The sequence below is a fragment of the Pipistrellus hanaki genome (genome assembly GCF_964339955.1).
Source record: "Pipistrellus hanaki genome assembly, chromosome: 5".
Lineage (NCBI taxonomy): Eukaryota > Metazoa > Chordata > Mammalia > Chiroptera > Vespertilionidae > Pipistrellus > Pipistrellus hanaki.
The window spans coordinates 72,027,726-72,052,877 of NC_140507.1; the positions used below are offsets into that span (position 1 = coordinate 72,027,726).

The 25,152-nt window shown below is 60.2% G+C and overlaps 1 protein-coding gene and 1 long non-coding RNA gene across 9 annotated transcripts in view; one reads left to right on the forward strand and one right to left on the reverse strand.

The window, feature by feature from the left end:
* Positions 1 to 25,152, forward strand: part of NFIC (nuclear factor I C) — a 217,517-nt gene that overhangs the window by 42,075 nt on the left and 150,290 nt on the right. For all 8 annotated transcript variants that reach the window (XM_084883531.1, XM_084883529.1, XM_084883530.1 and 5 more), the window contains exon 2: positions 4,981 to 5,512. In XM_084883531.1, coding sequence (XP_084739657.1) covers positions 4,981 to 5,512 — 532 coding nt within the window. The remainder of the gene's footprint in view (positions 1 to 4,980; positions 5,513 to 25,152) is intronic.
* Positions 12,528 to 24,483, reverse strand: LOC311622423. Its single transcript, XR_014794988.1, has 3 exons — positions 23,765 to 24,483; positions 22,899 to 23,022; positions 12,528 to 13,903 (listed from the first exon to the last, which is right to left on the reverse strand). It is a non-coding gene; the product is annotated as an uncharacterized lncRNA (long non-coding RNA).

Genomic DNA, 25,152 nt, shown 5'->3' on the forward strand with positions numbered 1-25,152 from the left:
GGTGCGGGCCCAGGGCCTGGCACACAGTCAGTCCTCATAAATGAGTGTTGTGTGAATGGATGGGTGGTTCTGCCAGTTCCCCATAGCCATGCCTTCCTTCGATCGGTTCTTCACCCTCCACACGGGGCCTGGCATACAGTAGGCACCAAATAACTTAGGTAGTAGTGACCTCGTGAAAACTAGAGCTTTGAGCCATAAGGGTTTTTCTGTTGAACTTTCTGCCCAGCCCTGCCCAGGCTCTTCCCGTTTGGCCTTTGTTAGTTGGGGTGTGTAGGGGGCCAACAGGCAGAGGATGAGATTGTGGATTCTGGGGGAGGGAGGGCAGGGAACAAGGTGACAGGCTGCCTCTTTGGCTGGCGTGGGCCACCTCCTCCTCCGGGAGGCCCACTCCAGCCAACAGTGAGAGGATGGAGCAGGGGACGGAGTCACGCAGAATTCAGAGGGCACATACGGAGCGCGGAGTGGGCTCAGACCACGTGCTCCAGGGGCCGCAGCAGGTCCACAGTCACGGGGACTCTGGTGGTGGCCTCAGTGCTCTGTGCCTCAGTCTCTCCCTCCAGACAGTGGGCACCATCAATGCTCAGCCTCGCGAGGCACAACCTTGCTCCTGGAACACCACGGCCCTCTGGCTCCGCCCCCATCCTCTTCCTGGGGCGCCGGGGGGGACTAGGACACCCAGGGCTCACCCTCGCTGTCAGTGGGTTTTCACTCTGGTTTGTTTGCCAGAATTCCTCTCCTCGGCCTGGCCCATCAGGGCCCGCACTGCCAGCCTGGTCCCCTCCCTGCCCTCAGCGCCCCTCCTCTCACTCCTGTTCCCTCGGCCACGCTCCCCTGCCTCCTCGCTGTTCCTATCGGGCGTGAGGCACGGTCCGGCCTCCACACCTTTGCCTGAGCCGGTGCTGCTTCTCCCCTGGAAGCCCCTGCTCTGGGCTGTCACCTTCAGGGGCCCTGTCCTGTGAGAGACCCTTCCCGACCTCCCCCCGCTAACACACAGCGCCCCCCACACCCCCTCCCCGCTGGCCCCTCACACTCCTTTACACTCAGTGCAGCCTGATGTTTTATCGCCTCCTTGTTGGCTTGTTTAATGTCCATCCTGCCATAGGATCTGCATGAGGGCCGAGCCCAGGTGACTGCTGGGCCCCAGCCCCCTGCACACAGCAGGCACTCAACGAATGCTTGTTGAGCAGCTGAATGACTCTCCCTCATTAGATAAGAGCTATCCATCTGCTCTGAGCTTGGGGGGGGGGGCAGGAAGTGAGCCTAGGTTAGGAACCCTAACTCTGGCGCCAGGTGGGTCTGCGCTCACATATGAGCTCTGCTGTCTGCCATTCCACTGGGCTCTCCCGGAGAAGGGCACATGGGGACCAGGGCTTCCAGGGATGCATAGGAGTTCGGGTTGAGCACTTAGGACGTGGGAGAGACGGATTCTCAGTGGCGTTTGCTGAGTTGCTGAGTGAACGAAGGAGGGAGAATCCTTCCGGAAAAGCTTTTGGAGTGGAAATGGGAGTTCCACATCTGCTTGCTGTGTTGCCCTGGACTGTCAGGGTGAGAGGGGCACAGCCAGGGCACAGTTGTCCAGGCCATAGGCCCAGCAAGGGCTCGGACCCAGTGCCTACCTCCAAGCTGCCGCTGCCCGTTGGAGGGCCAGTGGGCCGGGGGGGTTCTGGGGAAGGCCTAGTCTCGTTCCACCTCCCTCCACTCTGGTTACCAGGCCACAGGCAAGCTCCCCAACTCTCCCCCCACCCCCGCCCCCGCCCGGCCGCAGTGTCCCCTCTGCCCATTGTACAAAGGGAGCCTGAAGCCCGAGGACGAAGGTGAAAACGGAGGCTAATGTCACCCACAGGCCTGCCTCGTCCTGAGTGCCTCAACCCCAGGGCTTCGGGTTGGAGGAGGAGCAAGAGCTGAACTCTGACTCCACAGCTTGTGTGGCCCAGGCGAGGTCTGAGGGAACCTTGAGGAGAGCTGAGAGCTGCATGAAGGAAGGAACACTGGAAATAGGGCTTTGAGGCATGTGTAGGAGTTTGGGAGCCTGCCTGGCGGCCTCCTGTGCCCTGCCAGCCAGCGGGGGCATCGGGAGGGGCCTGCGGAAGAAGCCCTGGCTGTTGCGGTTTTGTGGGACGAGAGTGGCAGGCGGCCTCTCATCTGGTCTGACCTCCCTGGGAGGACAGGGAGGACGGGCCGCAGGTCCACGACCCAGTTACGGACTGTTTGTCTTCCTCCGACCAGGACCAGCTGGGGTCACTGGTGACGTGGGCTCCCACCCCTGCTCTCCTCCTGGCACCTTTCCCCAGAGAGGGTGTGGAGATGGGGGGGGGGGAGGGCTCAGAGAGGGAAGGAGCTGGAACTGGGCGGGGGCTCAGAGAAGAGGGGCCAAGACGCAGAAAAGGAATTGAGTTGAGAAGTGGGGAGGTGTCCCGAGAGGACGGTGTCAGGGGAGGAGGAGTCTGGGGCCTGGAGCCCGCCCCTGCGGGTGACACCAGCTGCCTCTTCCCAGCCCACTCTTATCAGGGCACAGTGCTCACCAAACTGGGCGGAGCCACAGCCCAGCGTCAACACAACACCGCTGCCCTGGCATCCCCTCCACAGGCAGTGACTCCCTGTGCCCGGGTCCCCGGCCAGAGGGCCTGGGCTCTGGGCCTGCTCTGCGGACTGGCTGTGTGCCCCTGGGCAAGTGGCTCCCCGTCTCTGGGTCTGGCACATCAAAGGGCATCCAGGCACAAGGCAGGCAACCGGGGTGGGATGGACGGACAGACGGGCAGGAGATGGCCCCTCGGTCCTCTCCCTGCCTCCACAGGTCAGCGGGCTGGGGCGGCACCGAGGGCCCCGGTCCAGGCCCTGCCACAGTTGTTCCAGTGACTCATGCTCCAGGGCACTTTGGAGTGGGGAACTGGGCACACACGCTGAGCCCCTCGCAAGCCACCCTGGCCAGGCAGGAGGCTATTTTCAGAGCCTCGGTAATAGGTGAAATCTGAGGCCCTCCCCTTCCCCCAGCCCCGTGGCCGGAGATGGCTCTGAGGGAGGTGAAGCACAGAGCAGGGAGGGGGTGCCAGCCGGGGGTACCCTGAGCTTCCTGGTCTGGAGTGGGACCGAGCCCAGCCACACCCACCTGGAAAGCAAACCGGGATCCCAGAGCAGCTGTTCTCGCTCGGAGACCCCAGCCTGGCAGAAAGCAGGCTGCTCTGAGAAAGGGGCCCGATGGCCTCCTCGGGGTGGGAGGCCTGGGTCCTTATTCTCACACAGGCTCTGAGAGCGGGACCTCCGCCAGGTCTCCACCCCTCTTTGAGCCTCAGTTTCCCCATCCCACAATGTATAGCAAAGCCATGGGCCTTTTCCTGCCCCTGGGAAGATTGTAAGCAACCAAAACATTGTCGCAATGTCAATAATAATAGTAATAGCTAGTGCAGCCTTTGGAGAGCGGGGCAGATCACGGGGTTCACAAGCCAGGAGGAGATATCACCCCATTCAAGAAGCCTAGCACAGTCCCGGCAAGAGTAGGACCGACGTTTCTCTCCTGTCTTCCTTTCTCCTGGAATGTCTCACTCCCTGAGCCCGAGGAACCAGGTCCCGGGTGTTCTGCAGCCTGTTTCCCTTGCTAGAAAATGGAGAGAATGACACAGTCCTAGAAAGGGATGGGGCTTCCCGTGTGGCTCTCCAAGGAACCCTACCAGGGTTTTGTGGAGAAAGTCAGATGGGTGTGGGGTCTGGTCCCAGCCCCTCATGACTGGGTCCCCTTGTGGAGTCTCTGTTTCCTCGTGTGGGCCCAGCAACACTCATTAGGCACAATGGCAGGGAGGTGTTGAAGTCATAGCTCTGGCCAGGTCTCAGCCTCCCCAGACTCAGTTTTTCCATCTGTGAAATGGGTCTGTGGGGAGGGGGAGGGGAACTGACCCCCAGGGGCCCTCTCTCCAGCTCTGAACCTCCATGGCTGAGCTCCCCTGTCTAGTGTATTCTGACCTGTGTCTCTGGCCTCAGCTTTCCTGGCCCCTTCAGTGGGCCTGTGCAAGAGCCCCCACCACCAGCCCCTGACATCCAGGTGTCCTAGTCGAGGCCTGTGGGCCTCAGCCCTCATTTTTCCCTCAGTGCCAAGGGCCAGTAGAGGCAGCCCTGGACCCCCATCTGGTGTCAGCTTCCTCGGCCGAGCAGTGGGTCTGAGAAAGGAGCCCCAAGCACTATTCTCCAAGCCTGGTTTCTCCTGCAGTCATTGAGGACCCACTGTGTGCTCGGCCCTGCTCTCAACAGTAGAACTCACTACAGCCTGGGGCCGGATGCCAGCCACCTGTTTTTGTCAATAAAGTTTTATTGGAATACTGCTCTGCCCGTCATTCACATCTTACCTATGTTGCACTTACAGGGTAGAGTGGAATACTGGCAACTAAAATATTCACTGTCTGTTCTTATGGTACTTTCAAACCCCAGTTCTAGAAGGCAGAGAATGGATCCATGACATCCTCACTTTCCCGACCTCAGTTTTCCCATCTGTACAATGGGTCCCCATCGGTCTCCACCTGGAACCCTCAGCTTGTCCTGTTTTGAGGTTCAAGACAGTTTCCCATGAATGCCTTTCTTTTTTTTTAATTAAATTTTTATTGATCTCAGGGAGGAAGGGAGGGGGGGAGAGAAATACAAACATCAGTGATGAGAGAGACTCACTGATCTGCCGCCTCCTGTATACCCCACACTGGGAATGGAGCCCGCAACTCTGGCAGGTGCCTTGACCAGGAATCCAACCGTGACCTCTGGGTTCATAGGTCAATGCTCAACCACTGAGCCATGCTGGCCAGGCCATGAGTGTCTTTCTCGGCCTGGGCTTCCCATCTCATCCCCGCCTCCGTTTCCCCACATGGGCAGTGAGTTCTCACCTGTCCCTCCAGCCTTCCCCGGGAGGTGGAGGGTCCGCAGTGCTCCCCTGCCTCTCCCTCCTCCGCGGCGGGTCCTGGGTGCCGGCGCCTCCTGACCGCCCCCTCTCCCTCCCGCCCGCAGGATGAGTTCCACCCGTTCATCGAGGCGCTGCTGCCTCACGTGCGCGCCTTCGCCTACACCTGGTTCAACCTGCAGGCGCGGAAGCGCAAGTACTTCAAGAAGCACGAGAAGCGGATGTCCAAGGACGAGGAGCGCGCGGTGAAGGACGAGCTGCTGGGCGAGAAGGCCGAGGTGAAGCAGAAGTGGGCGTCGCGGCTGCTGGCCAAGCTGCGCAAGGACATCCGGCCCGAGTGCCGCGAGGACTTCGTGCTGGCCATCACCGGCAAGAAGGCGCCGGGCTGCGTGCTCTCCAACCCCGACCAGAAGGGCAAGATGCGCCGCATCGACTGCCTGCGCCAGGCCGACAAGGTGTGGCGGCTGGACCTGGTCATGGTCATCCTCTTCAAGGGCATCCCGCTGGAGAGCACCGACGGCGAGCGCCTGGTGAAGGCGGCCCAGTGCGGCCACCCGGTGCTCTGCGTGCAGCCGCACCACATCGGCGTGGCCGTCAAGGAGCTCGACCTCTACCTGGCCTACTTCGTGCGCGAGAGAGGTGAGCGGAGGAGGTGGGGTGCGAGGGAGGAGATGGGGTGCAAGGGAGGAGATGGGGTGCGCCTGGGGGAGATGGGGTGCAAGGGAGGAGAAGGGGTGCAAGGGAGGAGATGGGGTGCAAGGGAGGAGATGGGGTGCAAGGGAGGAGAAGGGGTGCAAGGGAGGAGATGGGGTGCAAGGGAGGAGATGGGGTGCAAGGGAGGAGAAGGGGTGCAAGGGAGGAGATGGGGTGCGCCTGGGGGAGATGGGATGCAAGGGAGGAGGTGGGCTCATGTCCAGGGGAGGAGGTACCGACACTAAGGTGACCAGATGTCCTGCTTTTGGCGGGACAGTCCCGATTTCTAACCATTTGTCCTGCTGCAGGACACGGGACAAATGGTTAGAAATCGGGGGACAAATTGTTAGAAATCAGGACTTTTTTATTTTTTATTTTAAAATATATTTTATTGATTTTTTTTTTTTTTACAGAGAGGAAGAGAGAGGGATAGAGGGTTAGAAACATCGATGAGAGAGAAACATCTATCAGCTGTCTCTTGCCCACCCCCTACTGGGGATGTGCCTGCAAGCAAGGCACATGCCCTTGACCGGAACCGAACCCGGGACCTTTTAGTCCGCAGGCTGACGCTCTAATCACTGAGCCAAACCGGTCTCGGCAAATTGGGACTTTTTTTTAAAAGGTTGCGGGACAAATTATTGGAAATCGAGACTGTCCCACCAAAAGCGGGACGTCTGGTCGCCTTAACCTACACGCAGTTGGGGTGGGGAGGCCGGCCTTTGACGGTCAGAGGGAGAGGCAGCCCTGTGCCCTCGGGGTGGGGCCGCAGCAGGGGAGTCTAAGGGGCGATGCGGGCCTACAGTGGGGTTCCAGACGTGTAGGTCTCGGGGGGGTAGATGTGATTCGAGGAGAGTGAGCAGGAAAGCAGGTACGCCCTGAGAATCGGAAGATAGAGGCCTCGGTGTCTGAGGGGGCTGGCATGCCCTTGGCGGCTCGGGAGGTGAGACTCTGGCCCAGGTCTGATGGGCAAACCGTGGCCTGCTGGGAACAGGGATGAGGACAGGATAGTGACGGATGGGAGACCGCTGGCTGGTGAACACGCTGGTCCCTCTGGGGAAAGCTGGGAGCCTGCTGGGAACACTGGTGGATGGACACTCAGACCTCCAGCAGAGGCCCAGCAGGGCACACCTTTGTGCTGCGAGTGGGAGGCTTGGGTGCTGTGTGAGTCTGGCTCGGTCACCACCCTCTCTGGTCCCCAGTGCCCCCAGCTCGGGGTGTTTGCGGGCTGTGTGGTCAGATGCCTGAGGCTGAGCCTGGAAGGGATTGTGAGCGTGCAGCCAGTCCACGGCAGCTTCCAGGAAGAGGAAATGAGGCTGAGCTGAGCTCTGCAGGATGGCTGGGCCGTGGCGGGCGTGAAGGGATCCCGCAGTCAGCAGCCTGGGCGGAGATGGGGAGGCCAGATACTGGTCCAGCCTCTGGAGGTCACAGGTGCCGGTGGCCAAAGCCGGGGCCGCTGCTTCCGGTCTGCGTGTCTGTGATGAGGCTGGAGCCGAACGGCCCCAGTGTGACTTTGTTGGATATCTCACAGTTCTGTGCCTCCGTTTCCCGCCTCTGTGCCGGCTCCTGTCAGTGGTATAAGGACCAGATGAGTCTGTGGAGTTCCAGATCTCCAGGGTGTGCAGGAGGGAGAGCCAGACAGAATTTCCCAGAATTTCCCGGTTTTGACCTTGACCCCATCCACCCCTCGCCCTACCAGCACCAATTAGTAACAAGCCCACTGGGGCAGCCCTGAAGCTGTGCGGAGGCGGAGAAGCAGAGGAGGTGACGGTCTCAGGCAGGGGGCAGGGGGCAGGGGCGCCCTGGCTCATTACCATGCAGGTCCAGGTCTCCCCCTCCACATTCATCCTCCGCCCAGCCCCACCCCCACCCCCTCTGAGCTGAGCTGATAAAATTTTGAAGCAGAGTTTTCTGCCAGAGTCAGCACAATCTCCAGGCGCCTCCCCTCCCCCGCAGACCCCCCTCCCCCTCTCAGCTCAGCAGGCAAGCTAGGCCTCCAGGCCTCCCCAGACACCTTCAGGCCCCACTTTGAGCCTCTGTTGGCCGATCTGGTCAACCTCCTTGAATGAGGGACAGGAGGGGTCAAGGCTACCAGCCTCCCCTGCTTCCAGCCGACTCCATTATCCCAGGGGAATCCCTGCTCGCACTGGACCCGGCTGACCCAGCCCCAGCTGGCCGGCGTGGGGGTGGAGCATGAGAACTGGGCTTGGATTCCAGCCCTCACTCAGCTGCCTGCCGCTGGGTGACCCCGGGACAAGTCACTTAACTTCTCTGTGCCCCGTTTTCTCCTCTGTAAAACGGGAAGCTCAGAAATAACTGCCTGTGGGGACATTGGGAGCTCACAGCTGTGGAAGACAAGCTCCGGGCATGGAGCGAGGGCTCCATGGGCGGTGATTGTACATCCTCGTTACCATGACGATTTCCCACCGCCAGGCCTTTGCCCCTGCTGTTCCCGCTGCCTGGAATGCCTTTCCCGTGTGGAAAACTCCTACTTATGCTTCAAAACGCCAACTCCTAGCGCCACTTTCTCTGTTAGGCAGCGTTTGCTGATGCCTTAGCAGTTCTCTCCCGTTTTTACGGCAGCCCAGTGAGTAGAAAGCATTGTGATACCTATTCCACAGGAAAGGAAACGGAAGCTCGAAGGAGGGCTGCCCAAGGTCACCCAGCCCAGGAAGGGAGACGTGGTGTTTGGATAGAGGCAGCTTCTGAGCGGACACACCCCCTCCAGCCTGCCTCACTCGACGGCAGAAAGGGGTGAAGGGAAACTGTGGTTTGCAGTATGGGCAGCCAGTCATCCCGCTTGGCCACCCCCAGGCTGGGTCTGGGATCCAGGCTTCCCGCAGCCAAGGCTGCCCCGGGACCCCCTGCGGAGCCCCAGCTCCCTGCCGTTTTCCCCGGGACCCTGGTCCTTGTTCTGGGCCAGAGTCAAGTCTGTTCTCGGCCAGGCGGGTATCAGTCCAATGACAGAGAGAACTGTGGGGTCCCGGGCTGGAGGGCCCCAGCATTGGCCGGAGCACAGTGTCCGCTTTGCTCAGCCTGACTGGGGGCGTGGGGTTGATGAGGGGGTGCGGGCGGGCCTCACTTGGCCTCTGGAGGGGTTCAGGGTGGATGAGGAGGAGAGCACCTGTTGTATAGCTGAATGGAGATACCACCTCCGACATCAGGAGTGGGGCCTCAGAACCAATAGACAGACAGGCAGACACACACACACACACACACACACACACACACACACATAGATGCAGACAGAAACATGGAAAGACAGATGGACCCAGAGACATGGAGAGACACAGAGACTCAGAGGCACCACACATGCCTGCCCTCTCAGCCCTTCCCTGTCCTTGGACAAGGGCTGCCCCCACCCCCCACCCCCAGCCTCTCCACCTCTCCCAAAGGGTGTCAGGTGGACTCGTGGGGCCGCACCTCAAAGGGGAATCCCAGGCCTCCATCCCGGGGTTCATTTGGGGGGACGTTGGGGTGGAGAGCAGCTACGAGAAGGTTCCTTTAGTACCGGACTGTTAGAGCCGAAGGGCACCTCTTGGACCCAAATTTGGCTGCCCAGGCGCCCATCTGGCGCCACCATGGCCATCGGAGCCTGGTTCCAGGGACTGGTCACCGTGTGTGCCCGGGGCCAGCTGCAGGGCCCGGAATGAGGGGTGATGAGAGCTTCCCCTTGGGACGTTGGGGACCGCCTGCTACACCAGTGCACTTGGGGTGGGAGGTGCCCGAGCAGGGGAGGAAGAGGCTGGCGGTTCACAGCTCAGTGAAAAAGAACGTGACGGCAGGGAAGCAAAGCAGGGGAGGGGCACGGAGGGTGCACTCTGGACAGGAAGGAGATCTTGGCGGAGGTCACGTTTGAGGTGAACGCAGCCTGAAGGAGAGGGAGGCCGGAGGGATTGAATGAGAGTGCACCAGGCGGGGCACAGCCAGTGCAAAGGCCCGGGGGCCTGAACGGCCCAGAGGACGCAGGCGTTGGTGGGGAGGGCGGTGAGGAGGGCGATGGGGAGGCCGGGAGCAGTGAGCCTGCTGCTCTCCAGCCTGCCCTGCGTTTGGGAAGGCGCCTGGAGGAAGCAGGGCCCAGAGAGGGAAGCCGCCTGCCCAAGCCTGAAGCCCAGCCAGGCCTCCCTGCCCCCTCTGGCGGCTTGAGAAACCTGAGGCTGGTGGGGCACCGTGCCAGGGGTGGGCAGGGGAGGGGCTGCCAGGCCTGCCGGCTCCAGGCAGCTGCCAGCCCGCCCCAGCCACAGCCCAGCTGGTGCCCATTTGCTGACGCTGCCCTGGGCCAGCCTCCTGCTCCCGCCTTGTGCCGTGCCAACCTCCCTGAATGGCGCTGTGGGCAGGGGCCAGCTTGGGAAGCTCGCAGTGCAGCGGGATGCCCAGGGTGCCCCAGGAGGGGGACAGGAAAAACGGGGGGATCCCCAACTCCTCCTGGATGGAACCGGGAAGCAGTAATGACAGCAAAGCTAACAGGAGCTGTGAGCACATACTGAGTGCCCTCTGTGTGCCCAGTTCTGGGCCGTTCCACCATCTCAACCGGTTTAATCCTCTCCAGCTCCCTGGGCGGGAGGGAACTTCTCCCGTTTCCCATGGAGACAGGGATCCAGAGATGGTCAGACACTTGCCCAAAGTCACGCAGCCTGTAAGAGGCAGAGCAGAATTAGAACCCATGGAATTGGAGTCCTCAAAAACCCCTAAAAGAAAAAAACTAAAAACCACTTCTGAGGTTATCGAAGGGACCCACACCCTCGCAGTGGCACGGATGATAAAAAGGGCCGGCCCTGAGCACAGAGTGAATGAAGGAGCCACATGATTAAGTACCTGCTGCCCAGGCCATTGTGGCCCAGTGGGTGGAGTGTCGGCCTGCCGACTGAAGGGTCCCCGGTTTGATTCCGGTCCAGGGCACGTACCTTGGTTACAGGCCTTGATTGCCGGCTTGATCCGGGGCCCTGGTGTGGGCATGTGCGGAAGGCAACTGACTGAAGTGTCTCTCTCATATTGACGTTTCTCTCTGTATGTCTCTATCCCTCCCTTCCACTCTCCAAAGAATCAGTGGGAAAATATCGTTGGGTGAGCTCATGATTAACAACTACGACAAATGTACCTGCTGTGCCCAAACCTGCCAAGGTCTCCACAAAGAGTATTGTGGGCTGGAGTGCGGGGACTTCGGTCAGCCACAGCTCTGCCTCTGGCTTGCTGTGTGACTTAAGACAAAGACCAGTCTCTCTGGTCTAGATGGAAGGGAGCTGAGGGCAGGAGGGAAGGGCCTGTGGGCCACAGAGGGAAGCCAGCCCCTAATTGAGGTTGCCCTGTCTTCTGATCTCTGTTATTAATTTTTTTTTTATTTTAATTTCAGAGGGGCAGGGAAAGGGAGAGAGAAATAGAAACATCAGTGATGAGAGAGAATCATTGATCGGCTGCCTCCTGCATGCCCCACGCTGGGGACGGACGGGTATGTGCCCTGACCAGGAATTGACTCTTGACCTAGGTTGTAGGTGGACGCTCAACCACTGAGCACACCGGCCGGGCTTCTGGTCCCTGGCCATCTCCATCGCAGCACTGGGTGCTGTGCTGGGGAGACAGAGGGTGGCCCGGGCGGCGCCTGAGGGTCCCTGTTTCTTTTATAATGGATACAATTTGTGTCCGTGCTTGCCCAAGGCTGTGTGAGGTGTATCCCCTTTCTGAGCTTCAGTTTTTCCACCTGCAAAGTGGGGTGAATACAAGCAGTGTCCACTGAATTGAGGAATTGGAGTAAGCGATTTCAGAAATGCACACAAGAGGCCCCGAACAAATGCTCAGGCCCTCCCTGGGCCCTCTGCCCAGCCACAGGAGGCAGCGGGGAGGCTCAGCTCTGCTCTGAGACCCTGAGCCAGTCTGCCCCCGGGGGCACATATGTCGCCTCTCCAGGCGAAGGGCTGAGGGGTGCTGGCAGCCTGGATTTTCCCAGGACCGGGCAGCCAGGTGTGCCAGCCGCCTGTCTGCACAGGGAAGGTGGCCGCCTGAGTGCGAAGGCGCAGACACCAGCTGACGGTGTATTTATAGCCATTGGGGGGGGGGGCCTCTGGGCTGCTGGCTGGAGTGGCCAAGAGGGACTAGCAGGTGAGGATGCTGCTAACACAGAGGCCCAAAGCCCACGTCTGTGGGAGCAGCTCAGTGTTGGGAACTTAGGGGCGTACGAGTGGACTTCATGCCACTGAACTGTGAAAGTGGCAAGTTCTACGTTATTGCTACTGCCCCACCAGTTATAACGTTATTGGTTGTGAATAAAAATAATTAATAAGTAGTGGTGCTTTCTATAGGTATAATGTAATGATAAATAATTCATAAATGTGATATCAGTGTTGGTAATACAATAATAGTTACTAGGATCACAACCATTGCCATCGTCCTGCTGTGGTTCTAGGCCCAGCTCTGCCCTCTTGCCCCCTGGGCAGCCCGGGGCGTGTCAGGGCCCCTCTCTGAGCGTCTGCTTGGTGAATCGGTACAGGCAGTGCTCAGCATCTAAGAGAAAGAACCCTCCCAGCCACAGCGAGTGCCCAGACAGGGAGCTCTCGGTGCGTAGGTCCTCGTCCTGGGGGCACCCTGCCCCTGCCAGGCAGCGGGAAAGGCCGAGGCAGCCATGAGGGTGCCTTGTCCGCACAGGCCGGGCCCGGCCCTCGGAGGAGCCGGCGGCAGCAGAAGGCATCACGTTGCACCTGTGGCGGCCATCCTGGCATGACAGCGCTGCAGTTGGTACCCTGGCCCCGTGCCCAGGGAGCTAGGGGTGGCTGAGGGCAACTGGGGACATCTCCCAGCCGCCCCTCCCCACCAGCTGCCAGGCCAGCCCCTCTCCCGAGGCTGGGCGTGGGCAGGAAGTCACAGATGGTCAGAGCTGGTGAAGAATGAGGGAGGGGGCACGTGGGGACACATGGATGTCTCGTCCACATGGGGAAACCGAGGCCCCGAGAGGGGTGGGGCCCTGCTCAGGTTACCCAGTAAGGGCCCTTTTTCCGGTCTACTCTGTTCCAGGCCAGCTGGTGGGGTGCCAGGGCAGGGAAAGAGGGGACCCTCATATCTCAGAGTAAATGACTTGCAAGTCAGGAAGGGGTTCCAGGCCTGGGGTTTGGGAGACTATAGGAAGCCAGAGCTGAGATGGCTTCTAGATCCTCCAGGGGGCAAATTCTGGAATTTCCAGAGCTGCTGATTCGGGATGAGTTTCAGAACCGTACAGCCCAGTAGAAATGCATGAATTATGAACCAGATAATGAAACATTTTTCTGGTATCTAATACTTACAAGTGTCAACCTACAGAGGAAATTAATTTTAACAATTTATCCTATTTAACCCAGGACCTCCGAAATAGTGTCATTTTGACACATAATCGATATGAAGCCGTTACTGAGATGTTTTACATCCTTTTTTTGTCCCGAGCCTGTGAAATTCAACATGTGTTTCACGCTCACATTTCCATTCCAGCTGGCCACGTTTCAGGCACTCGGTCCCACATATGGCCTGCTGGGCAGCTCAGCTCTAGAACATCTGAATTCTAGAGTGTTCCCAGGCGGGTCTCAGAGCTCCCAGGTTACGAGAACAGGTTCTAGAAGGTCCCCCGGGGCTTTCCCTCCTCAGCACTGCTGGCGCCGTGGGCGTTGAGCAGCGTTCCTAGCTTGATGTCAGGAGCATCCTCCAACACCAACAGCCAAAAATACCTCCCGGCACCACCCCGTGCCCTCGGGGCGCGGCCTCGCCCCGGAGAGCCACCGCGCTGAGGGGGAAGCCTCAGAGGCTCTGAAGTTAGGTTACTTTGCCACCCGAGAAATGGCTCCCGAATCCCGCAAGCCGGCCCCCTCACCCAGAATGCCTCGCGTGTATTCTTGGCCTTCCAGGAGCAGGGCCCCGCGTTCCCTAAGTCGGGTTTCTGGGTGTCTGTAAGCAAAGGCCAGAATGTGTGCGTGCCCACGGTCGAGCTCCAGAATTTCATGAGTTGGGTCTAGGCCATCCTGGGGTGGGTGCTAGCATTGTTCATGGAGAATCTGGGAACGGCCCTCACACCTCCCAAGCAGACGATGGGGACAGATTCTAAAGCTCCCAGGTCCGTCCCCGGTGATCTCACCCAGCACCGGTGTTACTAACACCCAGGAAACCTCACGTGTGTCCTGGCCCACAGACGGCTGGCTGCAGAATGCCTTCCGCCGAGTTTCTGTGCACCCCAGCTCGGGCTCTGGGGTGTTCTTGAGCCGGTTTCTGGAACATCCCGGGGGCAGGTTCTAGAATTCTCAGAGTCGGGGATCCAGAAAGTTCAGGTCAGAGTCGAAGAAGCCTGTCCTCAGGCATTGGTGACTGAGCAGAATATTCCAGAAAAGGTGCCTGCAGAGGGGGAAGGAGGAAGCTTCAGTTTCTCTGAGACTCTGTCCAGACTGGCGGCTGGATGGGAGCCCCCGTGCGGTTCAGGGGGTTTGGGAGCAGATGGGGGGGGGGGGGCGGCGTGTGGCTATGAGAACCTGGAGTGAGATGGAGACTTGATTTAATGCCCAGTAAATGCCTGTTGTGCATTGGCTGTGGAGCAGGGGACCCTGCGTGTGTTTCCAGAGGTGGTTGTGGGGCCATGAGCGCTTAGTAGGTCCTCGGTTGAAGGCAGTAACTCTGATAGAGGTGACTTCTGGCAGGAGGCAGGGGTTGTCGGCCTGTGTGTTTTGGGGGCGCTTACCGGGGAGCTGCAGGCATACCGAGGGCTTAGCTCGTTGAACCCTCAGTACATGTCAGGAATTGTGTGCACCATTTTACTTCACCTGATTCCACCGAGGTGGGATTATCATTGACTGCATTTAACAGGTGGGGAAATGGGGGCCCAGAGAGGCAAAGGCACTGGCCCAAGAGTCACAGCTAAAAGGCAGTCAGTATTCGAACCCAGGCCCGGTGTCTCTGAGGGCCCACAATACTCCTCCAGAAAGGGGCTGTTTGGGGTGCCTCCCCTGATGGCCCCGGGGGCCCCGTTGGGGCCTAGACTTCAGCTGGACAAGGAACGCCTTGGGGGCTGGAGCCTCCCTAGGGGTTGGGTGAGCCTCAGTCCCTTCACCTGGGGGAACCAGAGAGGCAGAGGGACAGCAAGGCAGCTGCCCCCCCCCTCTGTCTCTCTGTCTCTGTGTCTCTCGGTTTCTAAGTCTGTCTCTGCTCTGCCCACCCCTAGTCTCTCCCTGCCTTTGTCAGCCTCCTCCCTGCCTCCCACCCCAGGCCAGCCTGTGGGCTGCCCGGAGGCAGCAGCAGCCGCTGAATGGGCCCCTTGTTCCTGACCACACCCGCCCCTTAGGGTCACCCCAGGACAAGCCCTGGCAGCCTGCTGCCTTAAAGGGCCAGCGCCCAGAGAGAAGGGGGAGGAGAGGGATCGCCCCACGCCTCCCAAAGATGGAAGGACTCGTGTGCCCGGTGGGAGGGCGGGCACCATACCCAGTACCCGCGGCCTCCTGCGGCCAGAGGGAGGGACCCCCGGCCCAGGGGAGAAGACCTTGGCCTTGGCCATCCCTTCTCCCCGCTGTGCCTTGGTTTCCTCATCTGTGTCTGGGGCTCCTGTGCCCACCCTCAGGGTTTCGGGGACAGAGAGAACAGCGTCCCGGCCAGGACTGGGTACACAGTCGGCATTCTCCCGTGCCCGTTGTGCAGTGATACAGCTCCCGCTGCCTGGGCATCCTGTGGGCAGCGTCCGCCTGCCCTGTTGACAGGGCAGTCCCTTCGCCGTCCTCCAGGCCTCAGCTCCTCCAGTGCAGAATGAGTGCAGCCAGCAGTACGGAGCCAGCTGACAGGACTACAGAGGTGCTGGAGCAGGGCCGGCACCACGCTGAAGGTTCCACCCCTGAGTGCCTGTTGCACACCCGGCCTTGCTGAGAAAGGTCCTACTTGCAGGCCTGTTTTAGAGAGACTAAGGCTCGGGCTGAGGCTACAACGCCCAGATTTCACCCCAACGCTGCCACCTCCACCCTCCACTCCGGGCTGTGCAGCTCCGTGCTGCTTACTTGCCCTCTCTGGACCTCAGTTTCCCCTTCCGAGCAATGGGAACAGTCCCTGTCCACTTGCACATGCTAGACGCCTGTCACTTTCTCCCGCCCAGAGGCTGCTGTGTCTGGGGTCAGGGCATCCCCCAGGCCGAGCTGCACCCAGAGCCACTCTGGGTGGCCATGACTCCCCTGCGTGAGGCCAGCCCCACAGACAGCCCAGGACAGGTGCTGGGACAGGTTGCTGCCGGATGGACAAGCCTGTTCCCTGCTTTCTTATGTAACGAGGTTATGCAAGGGCAGCTGGCCCGCTTACATAAAGGGAGGCGGGCCAGGGCCCAGCTGGGGAAGGGGAGGCTCTTAAAGGGACCCAAGTCCCCCGAGTCTCCCCTTTAGGGCCCTGCGTAAACCCTGGCCAGTCCTGTGCTCACCGACGCCATCATGGTCCTCCTCATTATTATTATTGTTGTTGATGTTGTTTATCGTCACACTATTTTCTCCCACTGGCAGTGTGTTGGTCAAGTAGGGCACAAAGCCCTGGCTTGGTCCACTCTTCTGAGGCTCAGTTAATCCCTCCTCTCCCTGCGTATCAGTTTCCCCATCTGGGCGATGGCGATGCCAGTGAGGAAAAGCAGTGAGGCACAGTGGGGGTCTCGCCCCTGCCAACGGCTCACCATGTGACCTCGGGCAAGTGGCATCCCTCTCCGGGCCTCAGTTTCCCCATCTGTAAATATCCCTTCCTCACGGGGCCGCTGAAGAAGACACGAGCGAAACCAGGCAAAGGGGCTGGGACTGCATTGCGCGCACATGCTCAGGGCTCAGCCGATAGCGCTGCCTTGTTGTCAGTAAATATTTATTAAGCACTTGCTGTGCCAAGCACTCTTCTAGGTCCTGGGGACACCACCGTGGACTCCGCAGACAAAAACCCAGCCCTCACGGGGCTCACAGTCTGTTGTGGGAAGTGGACAAAGAGCAAGACATAAACAATAAGAAACTAACACCAGTTCATAAGGCTACGGAGAAATATAAAGGCTGGCAAGGGAACAGAGCCATGGCCTATTTGGGGGAGGTCTGTCTGCGGATTTGACATCTGAGCGGAGAGTTGAGGGGTGAGGAGGAGGCAGTTGTATGAAGAACTAGGGGAAGGACATTCCAGACAGAGGGCACAGCCCATGCAAAGGCCCTGGGGCAGAGTCCGGCTTGACATATCAGAGGAACCCAGCGAGGAAGCCCATGTGGCCGGAGCAGAGTGAGCGCGGGGGAGAGGGGGAGAGGGGAGTTATGTGAGGGCGGAGAAGTGAAGGGGCCACAGAGGACTTGGGTTCTGACCTGGAGGGACGTGGGCGCCTGGAAGGCTCTGGGCAGATGAGGGACTGGACCTGACTCAGGGGCTCACAGGCGCCCTCTAGCCACAGCAGAAAGGGTGGACTCTAGGGGGAGAGGAAGGCAGTGAGTTCAGAGACAGGCCAGGCCAGTGGTGACCGGGGCCTGCCAGGCAGAGGCAGATTTCAGAGTGTGAGCATTCACTGCGATTGGCAGCCCGGCCCTAGAGGGAACGTGCAGGTTAGTCACTGGAATCACACTCCTTCTGGGGCTGGCACTGCCCTTCTGCCTCTGGAGCAGCACCTGCCTGGGAGTAGGCGAGGAAGGAGGGAGCAGAGCAAGGGCAGGGCTCCCCAGACACACCCAGGGACACTCCGGGGATCGGAGCGCTGTTAGCGGGAAAGTTGGGGTGTGGAGCCCAGGCCCCTGCAGCTGGGACTCGGGCAGGCCGAGGGCGGCTGCCAGCCTCCCGGCCCTCAGCTGGGAGTTTCACCTGCACAGGCGCTGTTTCTCCCATTTTTATTCCCAGTCTCGCCAGGTGAGCTTGGGCCAGCTGCTGCCCACCCCGTGCCCGCTTCCCCCTCTGTGAAGTAGGAGTGATAGTCTGTCATTGCTCAGCGGGTACAGTGAGCAGCTAGCAAACAGTAGGCGCCAATTCAGTGATTAGCGGCAATAAGGCAGGAGGCTGGCGGGGAGGTAGGTAGCTCCCTGGCATCGGAACCCACAGTACTCGCTGGGTGGCTGACTTCCCCTCTGAACCCTGTTTTGTCCCTGTAAAATGGGGATCACACCCACAGAGCCCCAGGAGTACCGAGCCAAACTCCTGCTCAGAAAGGTGTCTGGGCTGACGTTTTGGGGTCTCAGCCCCGTGGGACATCTGGGGAGACTGAGACCCGGAGAGAGCCAGAGACTGGCCTGGAGTCAGCAGCCAATGAGGGACAAAGAAAGGCCGTGAGCAGTCTTGCCACGTGGTTCGTACACCCAAGAAACAAGAACAGATGGCCTGGCTCCAAGCTGTTCATTTTGCCTCAGTTTCCAAATCCGTGAAATGGGCTCATGGCTGGGCGGGTAGGAATCTCTGGGCACCCGGGAAGAAGCTGCAAGGGTTTATCTGGCCAGCCTGCAGACCATCCTCCTGGGGTCCTGGGGAGACATTTGAGGGAGGCCGCCCCCCAATTTTCCTTTGGCTTTGGCGGAAGAGGAGAGAGATTCCTGGGGTGTCCAGGTTCCTTGGGCTCCTCCTGTATCCAAGCCCTTCGGCACAGGAACGAACTGCGGCCCCCGTCTGGCTCTGGGGAAGCGGGCCTGGCCTCACCTGCCCAGGAGAAGCGCTGGAACTGGTCCCTTCTCAGACCCTGTGCACCCTCTGTCCCTTCTCAGACCCTGTGCACCCTCTGTCTGTCAGACCAGACACACTTAGCGAGGCAGCTGCCTCTCTGTACGCACTCAGGCCAACTGCTTCCCTTCCCAGGGCTTCCTCTGCCCGAGGTAGGTCTGTGTGTAGGTCTCAGGATGGTGTGTAGTTCTGGCATAGAAGCACTCCATAAATGAAAGTGGTTGTTACCATTATGTTCATACACTAGTCTCTCTCCCCACAGGCTCATTCTGTGCCTGGCAAACTCCTACTCATACATCAGTGCCCTGACTCGAATGTCCCCTCCTTCAGGAAGTCTTCCTGCCCCCCCCCCCCCAGGCCAGGTTCCAGCCCCTTCCTCGGGCTCCCCCTGCCACCACTCCTTCCCTTTGACATCCAGGACCTGGAGCAGTTGGCTCGGCTTCTCAAAAGAGGGTTTCTGCTGGTCCTCAAAGGACTGCGGGGACTGAGATGGGCACTGCTGGGGTCACGTTTCACACCTGGGCCTGTTGTCACTATTGGTTGGAATCGACATCTCCCTAAACCTGGTCTTTCCCTCTGAATGCCCCCCAATTTTTCCATCGTTCCTGGGATTCCTTTGTCCAACACGCATTTACTTTGCATATATTGCATGCCAGGCCATATCGGCATGATCCAGATTACTCTCCCAGTGAGCATGTGTTGGGTGCTACTGTATGCCAGGTGCTCTGAGGTAACCACCTCGTCTTCAAGCATCTAGAGCGCCAGCGACTTTGTCACTGAGCACTCACTGCGCCCTGCGCCACTCCGCGCCCTGCTCCGGGAACACTGCCGGTGGGGAGGGGTGGGGTGGGGTGGGGAGGGGAGGGGTGGAGAGGGGTGGGGAGGGGTGGGATGGGGTGGGGTGGGCCCTCTAGAGTCTAGAGGCAGCAGGTCAACCACGTGGGCTCCAGGACTACAGTGGCTGGGCGACCCCCCTCCCCCCCCCGCCACCCCCCCCCCCCCCCCCCCGCATCCTGCCCCTGGGGCCGGGCAGCCCCTTCCTCCCGGCCAGGCGGCCCCTCCTCTGTGAAACCAAGCGTCCAGCGACCTCATGTGCGTGCAGCTCGACATCTGCTTTCTGCAGAAAGTGACACAGGCATGGCGAGGGGCCAGGGTGTCTGCTCCCCCTCCTCCTCCGGCCCCCACTGCGGTGCCAGGCCCAGAGCGGGGAGGGCTCGCCCTGAGCCACACGGGCTGCCCCGGCCCCCGGCCCCTGGCCGCCTCCGGGGGCTGCAGCCAGTGGCCGGACCCCATCACCCTGGAGGAGGGCGCAGAAGGCCCAGCTGGGCAGAGGCTTGGCTGCTCTGCTTCCGCCACCCGGTCCAGCATGGCCACAGCGGCTTCCGGCCCCCCATCACCACCCGCCACATACACACCCCCATCGCCCCCCCTCACACACACACACTCACACACACACACCCCACCCCCCCATACACACACACACACACCACCCCCCCATACACACACTCACACACACACCACCCCCCCATACATACACTCACACACACACACCACCCCCCCATACACACACACACACACACACACCCCGCCCCCCCATACACACACACACACACACACACCCCGCCCCCCCATACACACACTCACACACACACACCCCGCCCCCCCATACACACACTCACACACACACACACACACACACACACACACACAGACACACCCCCCGGGCCGCACAGGGAGCGGAGCCGGCACACGCGCCCCCGGGGGCCCGGCCGCCCTCCCTGGAGGCTCGGCCGCGCCAAGAATGCGCTCCCAGTGTAAACAGCGGGTTATTTCGGGGCGGCCCCTCCGGGAGCTGACACATCGGACACGGGGGGGGGGGGGGGGGGGGGGTGTTTTTAACTTTGTTGTCCGCATCCTCGGGGCCACCCAGGGCCTGGGTGCCGAGCAGCGGCCACGGCTCCGGGCGCAGGGCACAGCCTGGGGCCCAGCGTGGGTCCCCCCGAAGGCCGCCCACGGCCCCCCAGTCCCTCCGGGGCCCCCCTGGCCGTGCCCGCCCTCCGCCGCACAAAATGGCCGCCGGGCCGGCCCTCGGAGCCCGGGGAGAGGAAAATGGCCGCCGAGGGTGATGTCAGCGGAGCGGCTGCCAAGAGCGCCGGGCGGGCGAGCCGGTGCCTGCAGCCTCGCGGCGTGGGCCTGCGTCCCGGGGCCTGCCCGCTGCCAGCCCGGCACCCCGACTCCCCCTGGCACAGGCCCGGCACCCCGAGGGCGTCCCTGGCACCCCGAGTCTGGCCCAGGCCCAGGCCCCGGGGGGCGGCCCGGCCCCGGCCGCGGAGTGCAGGGCCACGGCCTGACCCGGCCGGGTGTCCGGCCCAGGCACGGGCAGAGCCGGCGGCGGGCCAGCCGGTGCGAGAAAAAGAAACTTTTCTCTGAAAGTGACTCCCGGCAGGTTGGCCCGGGCCCAGGCCGCGGGGAGAGGGAGATGGAAAGTGTGGTCCAGACTCGGAGCCGGCGGCCAGGAAGGAGGGAGCGGGGAGGCGGACGTCCGGCCAGCGGCCGGGCAGGGCAGGTGGTGCCCGGAGCCTGGCCTCTGGCCCTTCCCCTCTGGTCTGCCTGCAGCTCCCGGAAGGGGGGCCAGGCCCTCGGCCCGCCGCGAGGCCCGGGAGGCCTTGCTGAGCTTGCACACGGCTGCTGGCCCGGGGCCTCGCTGCCGCTTCCCCGGGCGGGAGGAGGTGTCTCCAGGAAATTCCTTGGAGCTCGGGCATTTTGGTGCTGCTCTTCCTGCCACATCACCAGGGAAGTCCGGCTGCTGGCCAGCCCAGGGCCTTCATGCTGTGGCTCCACCCCTTGGGGAGGGGGGGCAGCCGGCCGGAGAGCCTCGTGGGGCAGGACTTGGTGTGTGTTCTGTGCGTTGCTGAGGCCCTGCACCTGGGACCCGGCCTGCCGCGCACACACAGGCGCTCGGTGCAGGTGTTGAGTGAAAGAACCACAGTTTCCCCTGAGGCTTGGGTTTGCACAGACACTGGGATGAGATGGGGGTGGAGACTCCCGGACACAGCACTTGGTAGTGTAGCTGGGTGTACAGGAATCTGCTCTCACATTTCTTGGGAGGGACACGAGGTCAGTGACTGAACGTCTCCAGCGTCAGGCTCTGATCCAGAGTCTGGCCCTGTGGACGCATAAACCATATTTGAGCAGACACCTGAACCAGCGAGGGAGGGAGCCAGACGAGCACTGGCAGGAAAGGCGTTCCAGGTAGAGGAAACAGCATGTGCAAAGGCCCTGGGGCAGGGCCGTGCCTGGTGTGTCGGAGGAACAGTGAGGATGCTGCAGAGGGAGCAGGTGGGGGAGAGGGAGGAGGTGAGGGCGGGAAAGGTACAGGGGCAGGTCCTACAGGACCATGTGGGCCCCAGGAAAGGCTTTGGACTTTTATACAATTATAGACCCAAACTCAGCCCAGTGTGACGGGGACTAGGACAAAGGTTTGGGAAAGGGAGCAGGGGAGGGTGTTCCCAAAAAGATGTCAAAACAGGCTGGGAACGGTGGCTGGAGTTTGCCGGAGAGGGAGAGGGGCAGGGAAGGTGCCCGGGAGGAGCGTGGCAGGAGGATGAAGGCCAGGTCACGTGTCAGAGGCCTCCGCTGGCTAATGTTTAAAAATGGCCGGTGACACGGGGAGCTGGGAATTCCAGGACCTGGCTTTGGTTCTCTCTCGCGCGCTGGCTGGCACTGAGAGGCAGACGTGGCAGCCCAGCAAAGCCAGCCGCTCTTGGAAGGCCGCGAAGGTTGGAAAATAAACCAGGTGAGCTCACCATGGCAGCCGGTGCCGGTCCAGCAGACAAGCCGCCGGGCCCTAGTGGGAACGCCCGGCTCTCCCGGATCCTGCCAGGTTTTAGACACGCGTGATTATCATCTCAGCAAGTCCTGTGCTTCCTACATCCCAAAGGTTAAACAGACATGACCCCTCCGTCCATCCCCAGGCCATCACCTGGCCGCCTGCCCACACCTCCTCCGTGCTCTCCCAGCACCCAAGAATCCAGAATTCACTCAACAGCCAGAGACTGTGTGTGTGTGTGTTTTGGTAAAATATCTATACTAATAAAAGGGTATTATGCTAATTAGACCAGGAGACCTTCTGGATGCCCTTCTGGACAAAGCCATGGCGGCGGGGCCGAGGCAGAGGCAGTTGGGGGTGATCAGGCTGGTGTGTGTCGGGGGACAGTTGAGGGTGAGCAGGCCGGCAGACAGAATGGTTAGGGGAGATCAGGCAGGCAGGCAGGTGAGTGGTTAAGCAGTTCCAGATTGCAAGATGGATGTCTGGTAGTTGGACATCCCCTGAGGGGTCCCAGATTGGAGAGGGTTCAGGCCAGGCTGAGGGACACCCCCTACCCTCGTGCATGAATTTCGTGCACTGGGCCACTAGTATATAATAAAATTCGCCAGCTTACCACTTTTAAGTGTAAAGTAAGACTTTGAGTACATTCACCTTGTGCAGCTGTCCCCACCGTACATCCTCAGAACTTCCTAATTTTCCCAAACTGAAATTCTTTCCCCACTAAACACTGTCTCCCTGCCCCCTCTCCCAGCCTCTGCCTCCCATCACCTACTTCCCTGGATCTGTGCATCTGACTCCTCTAGGGACCTCCTGGGAGTGGAATCACAGAGTGTCTGTCCTTTGTGTCTGGGTATGTCACTGAGCCCAGTGTCCACCCGGTTCACCTACCTGGTAGCAGGTGTCAGAAAGTCCTTCCTTTTTAAGGCTGAGTAATATTCCACTGTCTGGATGGACCCCATTGTGTGTATCCACTCATCTGCCAATGGACACTTGGGTTGCTTCCAGCTTCTGTCTGTTGTGAAAAATGCTGCTGTGAATATCGGTGTGCAAATACCTGTTTGAGTCCCTGCTTTCAATTCTTTGGGGTTTGTACATGGGAATGGAATAGTTGGGTCATAAGGAAATTCTGTGTCTCACTTGAAGTTGTTGTTTTTTTTTAATTTATGTATTTGGTTTTAAGAGAGAGAGAGAGATTTGTTGTTCTACTTATTCATGCATCGTTGGTTGATTCTTGTATATGCCCTGACTGGGGATTGAACCCATAACCTTGACATATCGAGATGAGGCTCTGACCAGCTGAGCTACCCGGCTAGGGCTCAGTGTTTTAAGTTCTTTAGCAACCTCCGAGCTGTTCTCCACCGTGGTTGCACCATTTTACATCCCCATCCATTGTACACGAGGGTTCCACTTTCTGCTCATCCTCCTCGCCAGGCACTTAAACTATAGCATAAATCAAGTCACATCACCCCTCCTGGTGCTTGAGAATAACACCCCAGCTTCTCACTGCAGCCTCATGGCCCTGAGGGGCCCAGCCTCTCTCCTCCCTGACCCCCTTTGCTCACCACGTTCTCCAAGCAGCCCGTGTTCATTCCCGCCCCAGGACCTTTGCACTTGCTGCACCACCTGCCCCAGCTCTGCGCACGGCTGGCTTCTGTCCGTCCCTAAGTCCCCGGCACTGATGTCACCTCCTCAGAGAGGCTCTGCCCGACTCCTGTTTGGAAAGTCACCCCCAGAGCCACTCTCTGTCCCCTCACCGAGTTTCATCGCCTCTGTGGAATGTGGGAACATGTGAAATCATCTCAGCCTCCTTCTGTTGGTTCTTTTCCTGTCTGTCTCTCCTCCCTTGGCTCTCTGCCATCTTCCCGATGCCTGGCAAGCAGGCGCTGGTCAGTGAACATCTGTGACATCAGTGCTGGTGGCGCCTTGATCTCCCCGTTGGGAGCGGCGGAGTGTTAGCCACCGGGTGAGAGGGGTGGTCAGGCGCCCGGGGGTGGTGTATCCGGCAGGCGGGCTGCGCCTTCGTCATGGGCTGGGGCAGACCGCGTTTGGGCTCGTGGCCACGGACAGGAAAGAACAGTGAGTCCCCTCCCGCCGGCGGGATCCAGGTTGCATTTCTATTGTGGCCGTGCCCGTGTGTTTGTTTGAGCCGGAGGCTCGGGGGCGGTGACATTCCAGCTGCGCGGGAACACCCCATGCGCCTGCGCCCCAGCCAGACGCGGATGTCACTTGAATTACAGCCAGACTCTCACTCACACGCACGCACGCATGTGCTTAGCTGCCTCCATGCCTGCTGCTGGAGGGCCTTGTGCGTCTGTGTGAGGGCATCTGTGAGGAAGGTTCCAGAATGAGGGGAGAGTGTGAGCCCGGTGGATACGGAGGGAACAGTGTTCCACGCAGGGGAACAGCCCGTGCGAAGTGTGCGGGGTGTGGAGGAACAGCGAGGAGGAGGCCTGCGGGCCTGGAGCCCCGGAACAAGGGGCAGAGGGAGGAGGCGAGGCAGGGAGGGACTGAGGCAGAGGGCGCCGGGCCTCTGGGCCGCAGGGAGGACTTGGACTCTCACGGAGGGAGGTGGGAGCCTGGAGGGCTGCGAGAGAGGAGGGACAGACCTCACTTAACCTGTGAGTTTGGCAGAATGTCCTCCCCCAGACAGTTTTTACCCCTGGCCTGTGATTGGCCCTCTCCTCCTGCAGCTCTGCAGTTCTCAAACCCACAGAGTCAGGGAGCAATTGAGAATGCCCACTTGACAGATGGGGAAAACTGAGGCACAGTGGGGAGAGACACACGAGTGGTCCAAGTTCCCATGCCAGGCTGTGCCAGAGCTGGGGCCCAGACTCAGGATTGGGGGTGCAGCCGGAGCTTCCAGAAGATGCCCCAAGTTTCGATGAGTTTGTGGCCGGCTGCCTCTTCCTGAGACCCCATTGCAGCCGAAACCGGTTTGGCTCAGTGGATAGAGCACCTGTCCGCGGACTGAAAGGTCCCAGGTTTGATTCTGGTCAAGGGCATGTACCTTGGTTGTGGCTCATCCCTAGTAGGGGATGTGCAGGAGGCAACTGATCGATGTTTCTCTCTCATCGACGTTTCAGCTCTCTATCCCTCTCCCTTCCTCTCTGTAAAAAATCAATAATAAAAGAGAAAAAAGACC